This window comes from Aythya ferina, assembly GCF_964211825.1.
Source record: "Aythya ferina genome assembly, chromosome: 1".
NCBI lineage: Eukaryota > Metazoa > Chordata > Aves > Anseriformes > Anatidae > Aythya > Aythya ferina.
Window position 1 is genome coordinate 204400460 of NC_140296.1, and position 17441 is coordinate 204417900.

At 44.5% G+C, this 17441-nt stretch overlaps 1 protein-coding gene across 4 annotated transcripts in view; it reads right to left on the reverse strand.

Annotated features, from left to right (window-relative positions):
* PLXNA4 (plexin A4) overlaps positions 1-17441 on the reverse strand; it is a 407281-nt gene that overhangs the window by 55647 nt on the left and 334193 nt on the right. For all 4 annotated transcript variants that reach the window (XM_084518707.1, XM_084518708.1, XM_084518710.1 and 1 more), the window contains 5 exons: positions 14833-14984; positions 14113-14230; positions 8979-9115; positions 7130-7297; positions 1334-1427 (listed from right to left, as the gene is read on the reverse strand). In XM_084518707.1, coding sequence (XP_084374833.1) covers positions 1334-1427; positions 7130-7297; positions 8979-9115; positions 14113-14230; positions 14833-14984 — 669 coding nt within the window. The remainder of the gene's footprint in view (positions 1-1333; positions 1428-7129; positions 7298-8978; positions 9116-14112; positions 14231-14832; positions 14985-17441) is intronic.

The following is a 17441-nucleotide window of genomic DNA, read 5'->3' on the forward strand; positions in this document are numbered from 1 at the left end:
ATTGTGTCCAGGATATTCCTGTTTGCACAGCCAGCTACAAGAAATGATGCCCAGCAAGCTGGAGTGGAGAAGACAGTGGGGTAACTTTCAGGACACACTGAAATTCAGTTCCAAACCTGACTACTAAAACCTACTTTTTTGAATATCTGATAAAGGGTAATAGATTGCAAAAGGCTATTATACCTGACTCCCATTTTAAGCCCCTAGAAATTACGTCTGATTCATTTTCAGGATCTGAGCTTTCACCTTTCTATGACATGGTTCCTAGCACAGTGTATCCTGGTCTCACCAGACACCACCAGGCTTTGAGCACCAAAAGGCACCAGAGCACTTCCAGTGCCAAACTGGTGGGCAGTTCGTCACGAGCACGTGTAAGATGATGAATAGGCTTCATCAAGTGCACAATGGCTTAATTGTTCGACTCTGTCGTGTCATGTAAGAGCTGGAGTCTGCAGGAAGAATGTGATGAAGCCTTGCAGGCTTCTAATTCTGCAGCAAGCTTGAGAAGTGTTTGGCCGTGCTGTGCCCAGAAATACGACACATTACCAAAGCATACCTACATACATACATAATAAACTGGACCGGGGTTTTCCCATAGTTCACAAGGGCCTGGAAGATTGCCCACCAAGATTTACATCAGACCAGAAACCAACATCAAAAGGCATTTCCTGAATCTGATGGGATGTGAGAGGTGACAAGATTGCTTTGGATTTGGCTTTATGAAGGGCGACACAGCAGAGTTCACAGCGGAGTTGGGGTAAGACCAAAATTTAAATCTCTCCATTTGCAGACTGCAGGCTTTCTGCATTAATTTACCCTCTATTCCTGTATTTTCTTTTTGGATCTCCCACAGTTTCACCATTGTTCATGAGGCAACTGGTCACCGAGAGTTGAGCTGGGCTGTAAATGTAGCTGATTAACCCCGGATACACTTCTGCAGGGTGCCAAATGGGTCAGGGAAAGGACAGAGTAGTACTAAAGAGTACATCTATACACAGTCCCTTCTGCTCCCAGCACACCCTGAATTTGGGTCTGTGTATTAATAGGCATGGATAATAAATAGCATCAGATGTACGTAGGACAAGAGAGAGGACAGGTATCCTCGAGGCAAGAGAAGAATCAGGCTCAGCAGAGACCAGGAGCTGAAGGACTCCTCTCTCTGTTCCCTCCTTGGTCCAGTGCTCCTTTGCAGAGAGGATGGGATAATCTTAAAGGAAGCCATGCCCTTTTTTCTGGATGCAACAGCAGATTTCAGCTTCCACAACTGTTCAGCAGCCTCTGCCACCACCGTGGACATTTCTCATGCAGTCCCCAGCCCAGCAGCAATACTCACGTTGACGTGCTCCTTTCCACCATGCTTTGCCCGGATCTGGGGGTTCTGGATCAGGTCTAGGTGAGTTCCCCACACAGCAATTGGGGTGTTGCCACTAGAGGAGATGGAATGAAAGAAAAGCATAAACCCATCTAATACATGCCAGTCCTGATATTAAACCAGCAGTGGGATGTCTGTTTTCCTAAATATTTATTGCAAAGTGCTTGACCACATCTCACAGACCTCTAGGAAAGAACACTAAGCAAAGTGAAGCAAACCAAGTAGGATTTTTTCATTAATTTATAGATGGAGAAAGAAGTAAAACTGCATGCTTGCCAAAACTGACACATCAATCAGCATCTGTGTGCTCCTCATTGTCAGGACTCAGCAATCACAACTTTGGCAATGAGGAGGAAATCTAGAAGAGGCTTTTCAGAATGGTCCATGGATGGTATCTTCTACACCGTGTAAATAAGGGAGCTTAAAAAAAAACTTATAAAAACCGTCCAGTGCAAACAACCCTTGAGGATTCAGTTCTGCCTTGTTTGGGGTCTGTATCTGTGTCTTTCATATTAAACTTGCTACAGAAATCATCATTCTGAGTAAGGAAATGCCACTTCATGGAGACACCTACTTCAGTGCTGCCAGGGAACCCAGTCCCACCACGTCTAGAAGAAACGGAGCCAAAGTCTTCACTCTTGGTCTGAATAAGGCATTTGCTTGGCTTCATTTAGTGAACCAAGCAGATATGCTCTGCAAAATGTGTAGCACCAACATTTGACAGAGTAGAGATTTCTAATCTCTCTGTCCTTTTGCTCAGCCAAAATGTGATTTCCTGAGAAAGTTGATTCATACAAGCCATGACCCTACATTTAGTTGATGTTATTGCTTTTATAACATCTCCCTCAGCCCAGCGTAAGAAGGGGAAATGGAGACAGAGCCTTTTTCATTCCCTGCAGTCAGACGCACCAGAAGGAAACAGCTTTCAACCCTCTTTCCATTCCCTTGCCTCTTGCGTGTAGGAGAGGGAGGAAGGAAAGTGCAAAGGGGCATTCACAGGCCTCAGTAGGAATAAATGTGTGGGTTGGCTTTGAACTCTGCATGGAGGGGAAGGGTTCACCACAGGCAGGTTTGGCCATCCCAAAGCAAAGCAGCGCTTCTCTGCAAGGGTCAGCTCTCCCCTTGCAGCCCATGGGTGCCCGCTGCAGGGGGAACGTGGTGCAAGGGCTGGATGGGGAAGAGTTATCTGAGAAAGCAAAAACCTCAGCTCTCAGGGCTCAGACAGCCAAGGGAGGGTGAGGAAACGTCATCAATGCCCAGTCTCTGCTACGGAGCTGAAGGTTTCCCAGGGATGAGGAGCATTCTCATCTGTTTCAGCACCTGCATCTGTAACTCCCCTTGGAAACCGTCCAGGCTTCAAATTATTTCCTGGAGCCCTTTGCTGAGAATGGGAGGGAAAGCCATGCAGAAATCAGCTGGATTTATGAGGGACTGGGAAAAGAAAGCCCAGCATCCCTTTCCTGCCTCTAGGTAAACCTCTACATGCATGAAATGTGAAACAAGTGCATTACAAATGAGACCGGAGAAAACACCAGGGAATAAATAAACTGTAAGGCAGAAACCTAGGCTGGTCAACAAATCTCTCCCAGTTTTAACTTTTGTTTTGCATGTTCCCCATTTATGTTTTATTATTAAACAGATGAGGTAGGTAGGAATTAAGGCAGATATACACCTCTGCTCAGCAGTGTGGCTATCAGGTGTCAGAGAGCTGGCTGCAGCTAGCTGGGACTGTGCTTCAGCCCTTCTAGCTGCTTCTACCCTGATAGCCCAAACAGGGCCAGGACACCAGCCAGGACACCACCATGGTGGCCATTCATGGTTTTAAGCTGTTAGCAGTACCCTGGCTTGATTTAAACTGCCTTACTACCCTCCCAGGCAATGCCTGCTCATGTTTAAGGCATGGCAAGGGCCAGGGAGCACTCCCAATAATCAGAAAGGATGAAGCTATACTGCATTTCAAGGAGAAAGATTATTTGATGGTATGGACGGGGGCTATGCAAGCTAGCTGGCTTCAGGTCCAAGGATAGCCCTGAATTAAGTATTTACTAGTTTAAACATGACTTTGACCAAGAATTCTGTAAATTTGAAATCATCTTAAGAATAGGTGCAGGAAAGGTGGTGTGAGGACAGCGGCTTCTTTGCAATAAAAGGTATAAAAAATAAAATAAAATCTTTTCAAAACAAGGAGACACTTTTTTTTTTCTAAACCCCAGCATAGCAAAGGTGTCATCATAGCTCTGACCACAAACCCCAAATCTTTCTCAATAGCTTGTGGTGAAGCCATGAGCTCTACCCATGAGCGTTGTCACAACTGTGTCTTCCTGCAGGTGCTCCTGTGATACTTCTCTGAGAGGTTACTTATGGTCTTGCAAGAAAAGGCTGTACGGACTGATTTATGGACCATGCTTTGGGACCATGCTTTGAGTTCTGCAGAGTACCTCAAGTGCTTATTCACAAGAGAGCTTCCCATCCCTTCCTTACAGAGAAAAATACACCCTCCCGAAAATGCAACTTCACGCTAAGTGTTCCTGACATCGGGGGACCTGGCTTGTCAAGAACCAGAGGAGAAGGGCATAAAGCAAAATTTTGTTTCTCCATTGTCCTGCTTCTTCTGGACTTTTGGCTGTTGGCCTTTATTATTTTAATTAGTATTTATTATTTTTACGAATCTCTGCTGATTCAGACTAGAAGGGATTTTGTATATTTACTCAACAGTTTTATGTGTTCCAGACATATCAAATGTGTGTGCATATATACATATCTATATATGAGTGTGTGTATATATAAATAAATCCTTTTATTTAATCAACCGAGTCTGTGCACACAGTTTTTAAACCACGTGTTAAAAATTCTGTATTTGTTTTGGAAATCGAGCTTGCAGGCTCCAACCACACTTATAAAGCAAAGCTACAGCAGAGGATCAGAGAGGGGCCTTCTCTCTGAAAAAAAATAAGTAATAATAATAATAAAAAAAAGCCAAAGCAATTCTGTTCACTGAAGACATCACCTGAAAACTCACTCTGGCTTGCAAATCCAGCAAATTCAGCTGCTGTTTGCCTTCATGTGAAAACTGGTAGCCATTGCCTTCTGCGGCTGTGGGTGAATGCCCAACTGTAGACACTTCTCACCCAGACCAGAGTAGTGACAGACACTCCTCAGCAAAATGTCAGAGGCGCTAAGACTAAGAGCTTTCTTAATTTAACTCTTTTTTTTTTTTTTGGTCCCAAAAGCTCTAAGCGTAATTTTCTCTCTGCAGACTTGGATAATTGCTGGACGTAATTCAAATCAAACCCAGATCAAATGTATTAATGGAGCCTTATAAAATTCCAGGTACCTGCCAGCCCAGCGTGACTCATTTTTTTTGGCTATGTGAGTAAATTAGCAGTAATCTTTTCTTTATTGTCTTGGAAAATGGCACTTGAGAAGGTTTTAAGCCAGTCTGGGTACATTCATTCACTAATTTTGCAAAGCTGGTTTAGTAGCAATCATCTATCCCTCAAAACAGCTTAGCCCCACAGCCAGGAGTGATGAATCAGAGATTTGCTGTAATGAATCATACTGCATAACAAATATAGCAAGGAAGAGCCTCCTCGGTCTATCTCCAGATCCACATGTCTCTCGTCTAACTTATTTCTTGTTTGATTCCCAGTAGCTGAGCTGGCTGCACTTTTATCCAGCTCTCTGTGGATGCCTTGCTTTGTCTCCATTACAACCTCAGTATGGAGCTCCACGGCTTAAACAATGACAGTCCAAAAAATGGTCTCAGACACCCTGAACCACAGAGGGAATCCTGGATACTGCATCTTCTTTCTCTGCACCCCCCTCCAAGGTTATAATTCAAAATAATTCGAAAGTGCAAAAGAAAGGGCGCAAAGGCAGAGGTGCAGTGGGTAGATCTGGTTAAAATTAGTCTCCTGCTAGTGATCAAGTGGATGCTTTCTATTTTAGAGATACCAAAGAGAATAAAAGCCAGAGGCTGTACCTGAATGATGAGACAGAGTCCCAGTCATCCACCCTAGCAGCTACACACCCTGCAAATAAGCTGGCACCTATGAAACAAGCACCTCTTCCTCTTAGTTTGCTTTATGCTGGGAGGAGGATGGGAGATCTGTGGCAGAAAGCAAAGGGATGCCCTTCAGGGCCAGGCAAAGCTTGGCCATTCCACCTCCAGCCTCTCCTTGGCTGTTTCTTTGTCTCTTGCTGGGAGCTTCAGAAGAGAAACCAGGGAGCAAAGAGGCTCTGGAGAGCTTCTCCTCTCACCTCCCAGCCAGGCCTGAAGCCAGGAGAAGGAAGGGCCCCGTTCTGTAACTTTCCTGGGGATAAAAGGGGAATTCACTCTCCTGGGCTGTCAATCTTACACCTTTTAAGCAGCACTAAACTCACTTTAATAAGGAAGGGAGTAAAGCGATTTCTCATTTCACTGATAACCTGAACTCTGACTGAAAATAAAACCTCCAAATGGAAAATCCAGACACTAAAGCTCCGAGCCCAACGTGTAAAGATTCAATCCGGCTAAATCGGTAAATTCCCTCATGGTAATTAAAGGCACTAATTGATTTGTGAAAACATCTTCTGGAGGGGAGCTGAACTGAGGGGATTTACGAGTCCTGCTCCTAATCCCCAGATACTCCAATCAGTCCAGTTTGACAGGGGAGCAGAGAGCTGAAGTGGATGAATGAAGGGACACTAAGATTTCTTATTTTGTATCTTTTCAAGGAAATACCAGTGCATTTAATGTCTATTTCCTCTTTCTGAGACCATTTCTGCAGGATTCAGAGAGCATTTGGGTAACACTTTGATGCCTTCCACAACCAGAGCAAATGCTGTTCTCAGACACATCACAAAACTTCTGAATTCACTAAAGCAGCATCAATGAGCCGAAGAGCAAAAGGGATGCCTAGAAAGGAGGAAGACCCTTTGATGGGGCAGGGATCTGGGCTCCCTTTGTATTTCATCTCAGGAGATGGCCTTGGGGTTTTCAGGCATGATAGTCAAACAAGCAATATTTATTCCTAAGCCACCAGGTACACTAAAGCTGTGAGAAGGTGGGAATTGCTTTCAAACCCAAGGACTATTCCCTTCTCTTAGCACAGTCATGATGTTTATGTCTGGGTCTAAGAGGCTAATGGATATTTGACTGGTCCTGTCACGATAAAAAAAAAATAAAATTGGACCCAGCCCAAAGGGACCCAAAACATAGCCATGACCAGGAAAAAAGAATTGCAGCCTTTAGGAACACAACAGCTCCAGGGGACTGTGATACCTCTGAGGGAGTATCTGGGTACTGGAGATGAACACCAAGCTGCAGTAAAGAGCTTCAACATCAGGCTGGAGACCTGCTGTACCTGCCTTTGTAATTAAAACATGAAGTCCCCAGGGCAAGCTTCTGGTGAGATTTTGCTGTATTAAGCCAGCAAGGAAGCTGTAGTCTGCTAATGAAGGTTCATTTTGCTTTGGACCGCACCAAGCTTATTTTGAGAAAGAACATGGCTCCTGCCCATCCCTCACAAGGCTCTTTGGAAATTTTCTCCCAGGATTGCACACAGCTATGGAAATCCAAAGTGCTACAGTGAATACAGAGAGCTTTGCTGGCATTTATTGTCTTCCTAAGAGGCAAGTCCACCAGCTCTCATGGTTCTTGGGATCTGGAAGTGGAATCTTGGAAAGCACTTTCCTATATCAAAGACCATCACAAACATACCAGTGCTGCAGGAGAAAATGAGGGAAGCTGGTAGGGTGCGTTCCTGGGATGCTCACCTGAAGATGCTCCACTCAGGCTCAATCCTCAGGATGGTTGGATCCTCCACATACTCGTACTGCAGCTCCTGATGTATCTTGGCCTTGTCCACCCTCACAGACACCTTCACCTTCTCAAAGCCTTCGTCCGAGGCAGTGGTGTTACAGACAATATGTTTGGTGGATCTCCTGTGAGCAGAAGCGAATAAATGTAAACCAGGCTCTGCCAGCAGCAAATCAATAGTGCCAATAACAGCCCAGCTTAAGTCCTCTGACCTTAGCCTATTCCCTGTGAAGTGGAGAAGCTTGCTGCTTCAGGAATATGCTGGGAACAGTGTGACACGTTCAGCTGAGGAAGTGACATTGCCTTTTCACTGGTTTAAACAAAACTACAAGAGCCACCTTTACTCAGGTCTCAGAATATAAACCGAATCCCGAGGGAAGTCCAAACCAGACCTCTCTCCAGAAATGTTTCTGTGCGATTAAATACATGATGGATGTTTCCTTCCTGCCTGCAGGCACATGCAGCAGCAGCTCGTAAAAGGGGGTGTTTGCACTTCAGCTATCCAGTCTGGGATAATAAAGTTGACTTTGCATTAGGACTGTAAGGCTTGTTTAACTGCAGTTTGCAACATGCCTGAGACTTCTGCATGGGAAGTGCTAATGTAGTGGGAAGAATTTTATGGTTTTACTTAAAATGGATTCCGCATAAAAGTCTTCCTTTGGGGACTGGCTCAAAACCAGCTCCAGGTCTGAATTTTGCAGTGGCATTGCCTTCCATAAAGAGCCAAAAATTCAGTCCCCAAACACCCCCAGCCTTCCCAGCACTGTGATTTGTGACACAGATTCATCTTATATCACTAGAAAGATGAAGAAGGGTTCATCCTTCCCTTGCAGCATGGCATTCAGCCTCCAGGTGCTCTTCAAATTTCATCAAAAGTCCAAGCATTGTCAATGCCTTCTAAAACTCCCCAGTCTCTTTAGTAAGCAACTCCAAGCAGCTGTGGTTCCCGCTTGGCCTTTTAAATCACAAGCTGTGACTTCACCCTCCTGAATTATAGATGTTAAATCACGCCACAGTCCTGACAGGCAGCTGAAGAGGATTCCAGCATCCTGGAGAGGGAAGCACTTTGCCCCAAGACCTTGGTCCCAGGTCCCAGGTCCCCTCTGAATGGACCCTTCTTCTGCCAAGGAGAAGCAGGGAGAAATTGTGCCAGCTTTGTCTTGAGCTTCAACCAATACTGGCAGCAAAGTGCATTGCACTGGGTAGTTTGGAGCTGCAGGAGCCCCTGGGAACTGGGTTTAGGCTCATTCTCACAGGGATCAGGGAACATTCAGCAGGTAACACTGACATTAAGCCTCTCTGAACTGCAATTGAACAGAAGCCAACCCCGAGCTGAAACGCTGCAAGTCATCCATTTCTTAGCACCATGGGACTATTCTAGGCTAACAGGGAGGTGTTTTAATACTTAAAATTGGTGTTGTCAGATTTTCTTTTTTTTTGCCTCTTCTAAAGCAGGGACATGAAAATGAATCTTTTAAATTATGTACCCTCAGAGCAAGTAGCAAAACATGGGACCATGGAGAATTGCAGTGAAATTTGACAAGGGGCCATGGAAAAAGCCCATCAAATACCAATCAAAATAATGAAATAAATACTGTTCTCCCCCAAAAAACAAAAACATGCACAGTGCAGTTGTGCCAATGGAGCACAGAGCAGAATGCTCTTTTCCATGGCAGAATAGACATGGTTATAAGCAAAAAAGTCACTCGAAGGAAAGGGTGTTTGGGCTGCAGGAGAAGTCTCCTGTCTGCAATTGCTCACATCTTTCAGGTTGAGATATACAAGGTAGGAAGGACTCCTCTGTACCTGTAGAAGAGGCAAGGTTGTCTCCCAAAGGTCACGATGACATTGCTGCCTGCGTTGAGGTTGTTACCCGTAATTGTCACCTGGGTGCCACCCGACACGGGTCCCCGCTTCGGCTTGAGATCAGAGAGCGTCAGAGTCTGTAAAAGCAAAGGGTGATGCTGAAAACACAGATTAAAAAGGTACTTTCCCTCTCCCTTTTTAGTGCTGAAGAAAGGTAGGCGAACCCAGGGGGTTAGCCACGTTAGGTGAACTTCAGAAGATGCCTATATTTTCCTACTACAAGAGGAGAGTTGAATGACTCCAGTCCTTTAATAAAAACTGCTTATAATGCTGACTTTGGTGAGATGAACTCAGACCTAACCCCAGTCTGGTTTCACTTTGCAAAATAAGGCCTGCCCTTATACCCACTAGGAAATACTGTGTGCTTCCAAAGTCAGTTCCATGCCTGGATCAGCTGCAGCCACGACCTCCCATCTCCGCTGCCCATTTGATAGAGCTCAGGAGATTTTTTGCTATTGTGCAACACCACTTTTGCAAGATAAGCTGGATCTCACACTGCCTTGTTTGATCTTAATGGTGGCCCTTTGCCTCTGGAGAAAACTGCAGAGCTCACAAGTGATAAAAGCCAGCAGGTGCTTATGGACATGGTTCAGTGGTAGGCTTGGTAGTGCTAAGTTAACTGTTGGACTTGACGATCTTAGGTCTTTTCAAACCTAAATGATTCTATGATTTTAAGATTACTCTAAAGGTTATTGATCTACCATGGGTAGAGGACCTGCTGTACAGCTTAGGAGGATGCCTAAAAATTTCCCTGTGCTCACAGCCTTTTCCCTGGGAAGGAAGAGAGCTGACCGTCCTGTAGTCCCAAAGCTGGGAGCTTGTGTTCTGTCTCTCCCATGGGCACACCACGCGACCCCAGGTCTTTCTCTTTATCTCTCTTTTCAGACTTTGACTCTGAAACAGTCTTGTACTGCATTTGTGTCCTGCACTAATACTGCACAGCGTCACTCATGTTAAGGTGTGCTCTGAAATACTACAGCCACAAGAAAGAAGAGCACTGCCCATATGAACATTTTTTTTTCTGTTTCTGCTGATTGTCTCAGCCTCTTTTCCAAACATGACACAGTATTGCATTAATATATCAAAAAGAGGGCATAATTCCTTTAGAGGCCCCAAATCTCAAACCTTTTTCTTGCCTTCCTACTCTCTATTCTTCCCAAAAGCAAGATAAAATGCTTGTACTCTGAAGGCACAGATCACCCTGTTACCACAATGCAGAGAGGAGACATCCATTTTCAGGAAGAAATTTGGAGTTACAGTTTATTCTTTCATTTGCATTTTAATAGAAAAACTTTCCACTCAGTCCCAAGTGAAAAGCCACTATATGCATTTAAATGAAGGTGTTTTTTTTTTTTTTTCTTTTTTTCCTCTCTAAGAATGATGACACAAATGCTTGAAGCTCTCCTCAACATCTCCGAATGAGCAGGTACATCATGCAGTCACCTTATTGAGCTTTGGAGACCATTAATCTCCGTTCATAAAACTGCCTGACACATCAGAGCTCCCCCTTTCACACACACGAAACTCCCTCCGTTCTTGTGCCCTTATGGCTAATCATTTTGAAAAACAGCGGCGAAGTTTCCACTTTGCTTTTGTTCAAAATGAAGTTACTGCTTGGAGACAGAGCTGAACTCCAAAATCAGAGATACTGACCAGTAGAAAAAAAAAATATTGACAGAGCTGGACTTTTCTTGTGTTCACACTTGCCTGTTTCTGACACAGTGAATTTAAAACTGTTTTGCCTCGAGAAGTTGCTCACTTATCAGTTTCTGAAGGTTGGGAGGACATACAAGAAGAAAGAAACAAGAACTGCCCTATTTTTTACACTTGTCTAAGAATATTCTCCAGCAGATGTTATTGGGATACAAGGTGCAAAAAGAGCTGGGTCTTCAGTGTGTTGTGCTTCTCTGTCTTTAGGGTACTACCTCATGCTGTGATGGCAACTCCTCTTCCTCGTTGATAGCCATAACTCAAATACAAGTTGTGGCTGCCCATGAGCTTGCTGCTGGGAGATGACTTCCCATCCATAAAAAATGGGTTGAGAATTGCCAGCTTGGTGGCACACAACTGCCCAGCAATAGTAGCTACTTTACAAACCAGAGCGGGACATTTGAGTTAAAGACCCAAATCCCTTGTCCCAGTCCTTGATGGGCACTTCTGCCCTTCTCCTCAATAGCTGATAAAACGGCCATGCTCAATTCAGGGTTCTTGCAGACCCAAATTACATCAGTGATGCTCCTTGGCAAAGCACCGATGTATCTCATGCCGATCTTACAAAAGGCTTTGTGGCTGAGCTTTCCAAGTTGTGATAAACCATTAATTATTCACAGTGGTGTTCATAAATATTACACAGCGTGTTTGCAGTAAAACTCAGCCTCCAGACTGTTCACCATCTCCTGGCTGGTGAAAGGTGATAGAAAATGCAGGGGGGTCTAGTGGATCTGTAAGAGGCTGTAGTGGGCAGTGACAGTGAGGGAAAGATGAGTTCAGAAAATCTCCTATATCTTTCTAGGGACTTGATCACTTTCCTCTGCACTCCAACCTTTTATTTGCCTCTTCTACCTCCTTGGCATAAGCTGTCGGCAGAGAAGCTGCCCTCAGAGCTGTGTCTAAATTGACCACATGGTGCACATCAAGACCTTGGTTCCCAAGTCATTCCTCCTGAGGACAAGGGCAGAGCAAGACATGGCCCACAGGCAGCTCAGGCACCCTGTTGTCCTTTCTATTAGGTCAATGGCAGCAGCAGGAGGGGCTGCTTGCAGCCCCCTCTCAACCCAAAGTAGTAGGGAGATCTGCTCAAAATGCTCTCCTGGAACAAGGATTATAGGAGCAGGTCCAGAAGAAAAGCAACCAGATCACCCCACAGCACCTGCACTAAGCCAGAGACAGAATACAAACTCAATTCAGCATCTGATTTGGGAAAAAAAAAAAAAAGAAAAGGTAAAATTTCTTGGATTCAAAGACAATAGCAATAAAATCATAGTAACAAAATAAGTAACATAAAAAGAGAAAGAAAAAAAAAAAGAAATTATTTTCATTTAGATCATCATAAATTTAATTTCAGCCTGCAACCAAAAGGTTTGTTTCCCTTTTGGCTTATTGAACTCTCTAATGCAATTTGCATTTTTGATCACAGACCAGTTAAAAACAAACTAACAGCATTTTGAATTCAAAAGTTCTGGTTAGAAATGTTGGGAATAACTGTTCTAGCATCTCTAAATTGAACTGCCTCTTTTTTAAAGCACCGAAATTAAGGATTCTGTTGAATTCAAAGCATCAGCTTTGAATTTCTCGCAGGAGAGGGGGAGGCTGAAACTATCGGCCAGGTTTGACCTTGCTTGGCTTCATACCTTTTGCAAAAGTAATTTCCAGAGGATTTGCTATGCATCAGCAAGTGGCATTTAACTCCCGTGAGATGCCCTGCCGTAGCTCTCAAACATCTTCCTCCCCGTAAAGCTGCCACCCACCACTGCCAGATGCCAAGGTGTGCAGTGTGTGCAACAACATCTCTACTCTCCTGGCAGAATATCGGAGGGAGCCAAGCCACGCCAATGAACACAGCTCCTGCTACGAAAGCAGTGGACACGGGAGAGGACGTATGATGGGCAGGCTGGGGAGCACCGGTGTTTTATTCTGTCTAGCACAAAGGTATCAAGGTATGCAGCAGAGAAAACCCTGTTGGCTTCATGCTCATGCACGGCTGGGAGAGCTGGCAGCCGGAAAGCCAGCAAGCAAAGGGAAAAGCTGTCACAGATGGACACGGATGATCAAAGTCAGATAGTAATTCCAAGAGTAGCAAAGGTGACGTGCTGAAGTGTAATGTCTTGGAAAGAGCCCTTCTGTCGGCATGGTGGGGGCCACCTCTTGAGGCATCTCTGTGCCCCAACCACTGTAGCACCTGAGTGACATTGGAAAATACAGAGATCTCTGTAGCTCAAGGGGGAAATCTGAGAGATTTGCATTCATTACTAGTTCCCTTTACCATAAAAAGATACTTGGGCATGTGAATTATTTTAGAAAAGGCCCATTCCCTTGCAGGAGTTGAGAGAATCTGATGGAAACAAAGAGACCCTCTCATCTCAGACCTTCACAATCTGCACAGAGCAAGGCCAGTCAATGCTTGCCTGTCCCCAGCAAGGGGTCTTAAAAGGAATAAGCAGGTCTCTTGGGCAAGAAAGATGGACAGAAAGGGAGAGAATGGAGCAAAACAAGTCAAATGCACAACATTCACTGGGCTCTATTACTTTCCATGAGGTTTTCACCATGGCAAAGCAACATTTCATTTTGAACTTGCACATCTGTAGTAGTGCAGGATCAGGCCCAGATCCCCTCTGACTGCTTTGCAAGCTGATGTCCTAGACAGAGAATGTATCACACCAATCTATGAACCCCACCAGCATCTCTAAAAAGAGAAGTGTGGTTACAATTTGAGTGCTGTTTAAAAGTAGAGCAGACTCCAGATGACCTGCTAAAGGTGGCCACTCACGATAGGAATCTTTCTGTTTTGGAAAATTTGGAAATTTTTAATATTTGGGGCTGGAGATGGCCCCAGTAATACCTTACAGCTCACTCGCAGCCTCACCTTGTCCCTCCTGATCTAGTGCTTCTAGCACTGCTTCTCCTGGACACATAGAAGACCACCTTACACAAGGGCCCCTTGAACTGTACACCTTCAGGATGCTGGCAGGGCTAACATTCCACCAAGGAAAAGAGAGATACCAGGAAGGTTTTTTTTTTTTTCCTTTTTTTCTTCCCCCCCTTTTTTATTTAATTTTCTTTTCTATATAGCACTTTTAACTATTAATGAGGATTTTTTGTACTAATTTGGACCGTGGCTGTATCTAACTGTAACTGGACTAATAATCTGGACTATTATTAGACTGTTAAAACATTAATTAAGCAAGCTATTTTTGCTCATGAAATTTTTTCAAAAGGAAATGAACAACTTGGAGTGCTCAGGATGGCAGTGAAGGGCTCAGAGGCTGAATTTAGTCAAGGAGAACAGACGGACACAGAGAAACGAACCAGGTGTGAGGACCTTCAGGGCCCAGGATATCTTCCTGCAGGATCTTACCATGAAGTAGTAGAGCTGTGAAGACCTGGCCATGAACTCGGGTTTGCATTCGGCCACACAGATCTCCACGAATCCAGCATGCTGGCTCGGCTTGGCCTCCCCCATCTCACATACTATCCTGTGCAGAAAACAGAAGCAGAGGCAAGGTTTTAGAGATGGTTTTGCAGTCTGGGTGGGAAGAAAGCAGAGGAAACAGTCCACATTCTTGGGGAATGGGCTGTAGACTTAATCCATCTGCTGCTTTCTAGTCCAGGATCCAAACTGTGCACTACGTTAGTCTTGAAAGAATGATGCTTTTTGTCTGTTGGCACTGAGCAGATACTTAGCTGGTGTAAACCACCATACCTTCACTTCATTCACCAGACAAATTCTGGGCAGAGGTCATGTCTGTGTCTGGTGGACAGCTTTGCAGCTGTAGGACTTGATCATTTCTGCACGGAGAAAGCTGCTTTTTGGGGCTGCTGCCCCACAAATTGGGATTGAACACCCTTGTGGTGGCTGTTATTTGAAAAATAGATAACCACCCAAAGATATCACCCAAAATATGCAATCTAAATATGGTAATAAATGGGTTATTAGCTCCTGAGCTGTTAGAGAGGAATGATATCTTCTTGGGATTTCAGGAAAAAGAAGGAGAATGAATTCCTCAAAGACCCTACACGTAGTAATAACTGGTAGTAGGTGTGCTGTGGCCCAGTGTCTGCCACACACCCAACTTACTGCTCTGCTGGGATGTACCCTTCCACCAGCGGTTTGCACTCCACTCCAGCCACCTTGACGTGAGATGCGATGTCTCTGAACTCCAGCCCCAGATTCTCCCCACGGATGGTCACTTTGGTCCCTCCTTCACGAGGGCCTGTCACCGGATTGATCTGGAGAAACAAGTCGAGAAATGGGAGAATAATCAGTCTACCTACGTAAAGATATCAGCATCCTGCTGGGTGAAAGAAGAGGAAGTATGAGGCTTCTTTGTGACCACTAAAGACATTCATAGTTATGAATATTGATCAACTGAAGTAACCAACCTACTCCAGATATATCACTGGGTCCAGCTCCCTTGTAAATGCACTGTTTCACACATGGTCCAGCCTCCTGCCTCATATCTCATTTCTTCTCTTTAGACTACTTGCAAAACAGCAAGAGAAATAAATGTCTTTGAGATAGGACCAAGAGTTTCTAGTGTTGCAGCTGAGTTCCGCACTTTATACACATAAATTGCAAAAAGGCAGGAGTGGGCCATGGTACAAAAAAAAAGTAAGAAAGAACAAGAAAAGGACATAGTGAATTTATCTGGAAATGATGTAAGTGGCTTTAGCCAGACACTGTACAAAAAGTACAAAAAACCCAAAGCACAAGGAGTTTTTGATTTGGTCTGGAGGAAGATATTGAACATTGCTGACGAACTCAGCTGAAAATGTCCATCTGAAAACAACAACAACAACAAAACAGCTCAGACACAATGGAAACAGAGTGCCAGGTTATGTACAGAGCAGGCAGACAGTGACAGGGACAGTAGCAACAGCTGCTATGTGCCAACACATCTCCAAAAAAAAACCCAGCTGCACTCATGGAAGAGCTGGGTCCAGTGGAAGGGCAGTGATGGTAACATGGTGTTTGTGGGGTGGAAGACTCTTTGCTCTTGGTCCCTTAGCCTCAGAATTAAATGGACGGATGTCTTAGCAGTCGTGACGGTTGGTGCATGACATTTGCTCACCGGTCTGGACCTTCACCAGACTTTAAGAGGGGTAGGATCACTGCATCTCACTAAGCTACCTCCACGCGATATTTCCAGCCCATGCAGAGGGGGGGTGTAAGTGGGAGAACACTCTGCATTGCATCTATCACCCTGGTTCAGAGGCGGGTGAAAATTAGCCTTGTAGATGTCTCCTCAACATTAAAACAGCACGGAAATCATGGGGCCGGCCCTTAATTATCTCATTTCTGCCTTTCCAATTATTTACGGTGCCCAAATGTTTTGCCATATGACTGGCGAGCTGAAAGGATCTTCTAATGCTGCTTTCAAAGGGTATTTCCTGCCGCCCATTCGGGATGTCGTGGCTGCCATCTGCCAGCACTGGCAAGGCTCTCCCTGCAGTGAGGACGGGGGAATTCCCTTTCTGAGGTCAGCACCCGTTGGCCAATGGCCCTGCCAACTGGGAATCCAGGTCTGGCAGCTAGACCTTTGCCTAGCAGTGTGACTGGCAGGCAAAGCCGAGGCATTGGCATGAGCAGGACTGCCCTTGACCACTTCCCAGCCCAGAGTCTGGCACCACAGTTAGCCTAATTTTGACCGAGAGGCTAATTTTTAGGCTGTAGAATCACAGAAACATTGAATGGTTTGGGTTGGAAGGGACCTTAAAACCCATCTAATTCCAATCCTCCTCCCACTAAATCAGGTCACCCAAAGCCCCATCCAACCTGGCCTTGAACCTTCCAGGGATGGGGCAGCCACAGCTTCTGCAGGCAGCCTGTTCCTGTGTCCTGCCAAGTCCACCTTTAATAAATGGAGACAGGCCCTGGAACCTCTAGAGGATACTTTATTCTAGGGTATTTAATATTAGGTACCAAAAACCACCTCCCATACGACTATGTCTTTGCTTTGACTATACAGAGAGCCTACAGATGTCAACAATTTAATAGCATAGATGATGACAAGGGCTGGATCCTCTAGGTTTGTCTGGTGTTGACACAACTTCTGCACTACAAGTCCTCTGCAATGGTCTGGGTAGGAAACCATGAAAGGAAGCATTAGCATAAAGCGAAATTCATCAAAATCTTTGCTTTTCATCCAAACTAGAGATGCTGAGGGATACTGCTTAAGCCTGAAAAGAAAATATCACAACATTCATAAAACAGACAGATGAGATTTATTTGGGTTGGCTGAAGGTTTCACCTTTGTGTGGCCTGTGATGATGATAGACAAGCAGAAGATGGATAAAAAGAAACAGAAAAAGAGAGGCATTTGTGGTTATCATCCAGAAAATGAGGAACATATCTTAAAAAAAAAAAAAAAAAGAATAAAAATGGAATTTCTATTCGAGGATAAACTAATACCGATTGTCTCAGCTGGGGACTCAGCAATGAAAACTTGAGCTATTTCTCAAAAATGGCAATTCCAAAATATTTTTATTTTGAATCTTTAATAGGTATCTATTCAAGCAAAGTTTTATATTTGAAATATTTATTTCGCAGACATCAGTTAATCCCCTTCTGATAAAACACAACACTTTATATGAATGATGATGAAAGGCTAGATAATACCTAGATAATGGTGCAGACCGCATCATATCATACAAAACCATCCTAAGATGTACTAAAAGTGAAAAGAG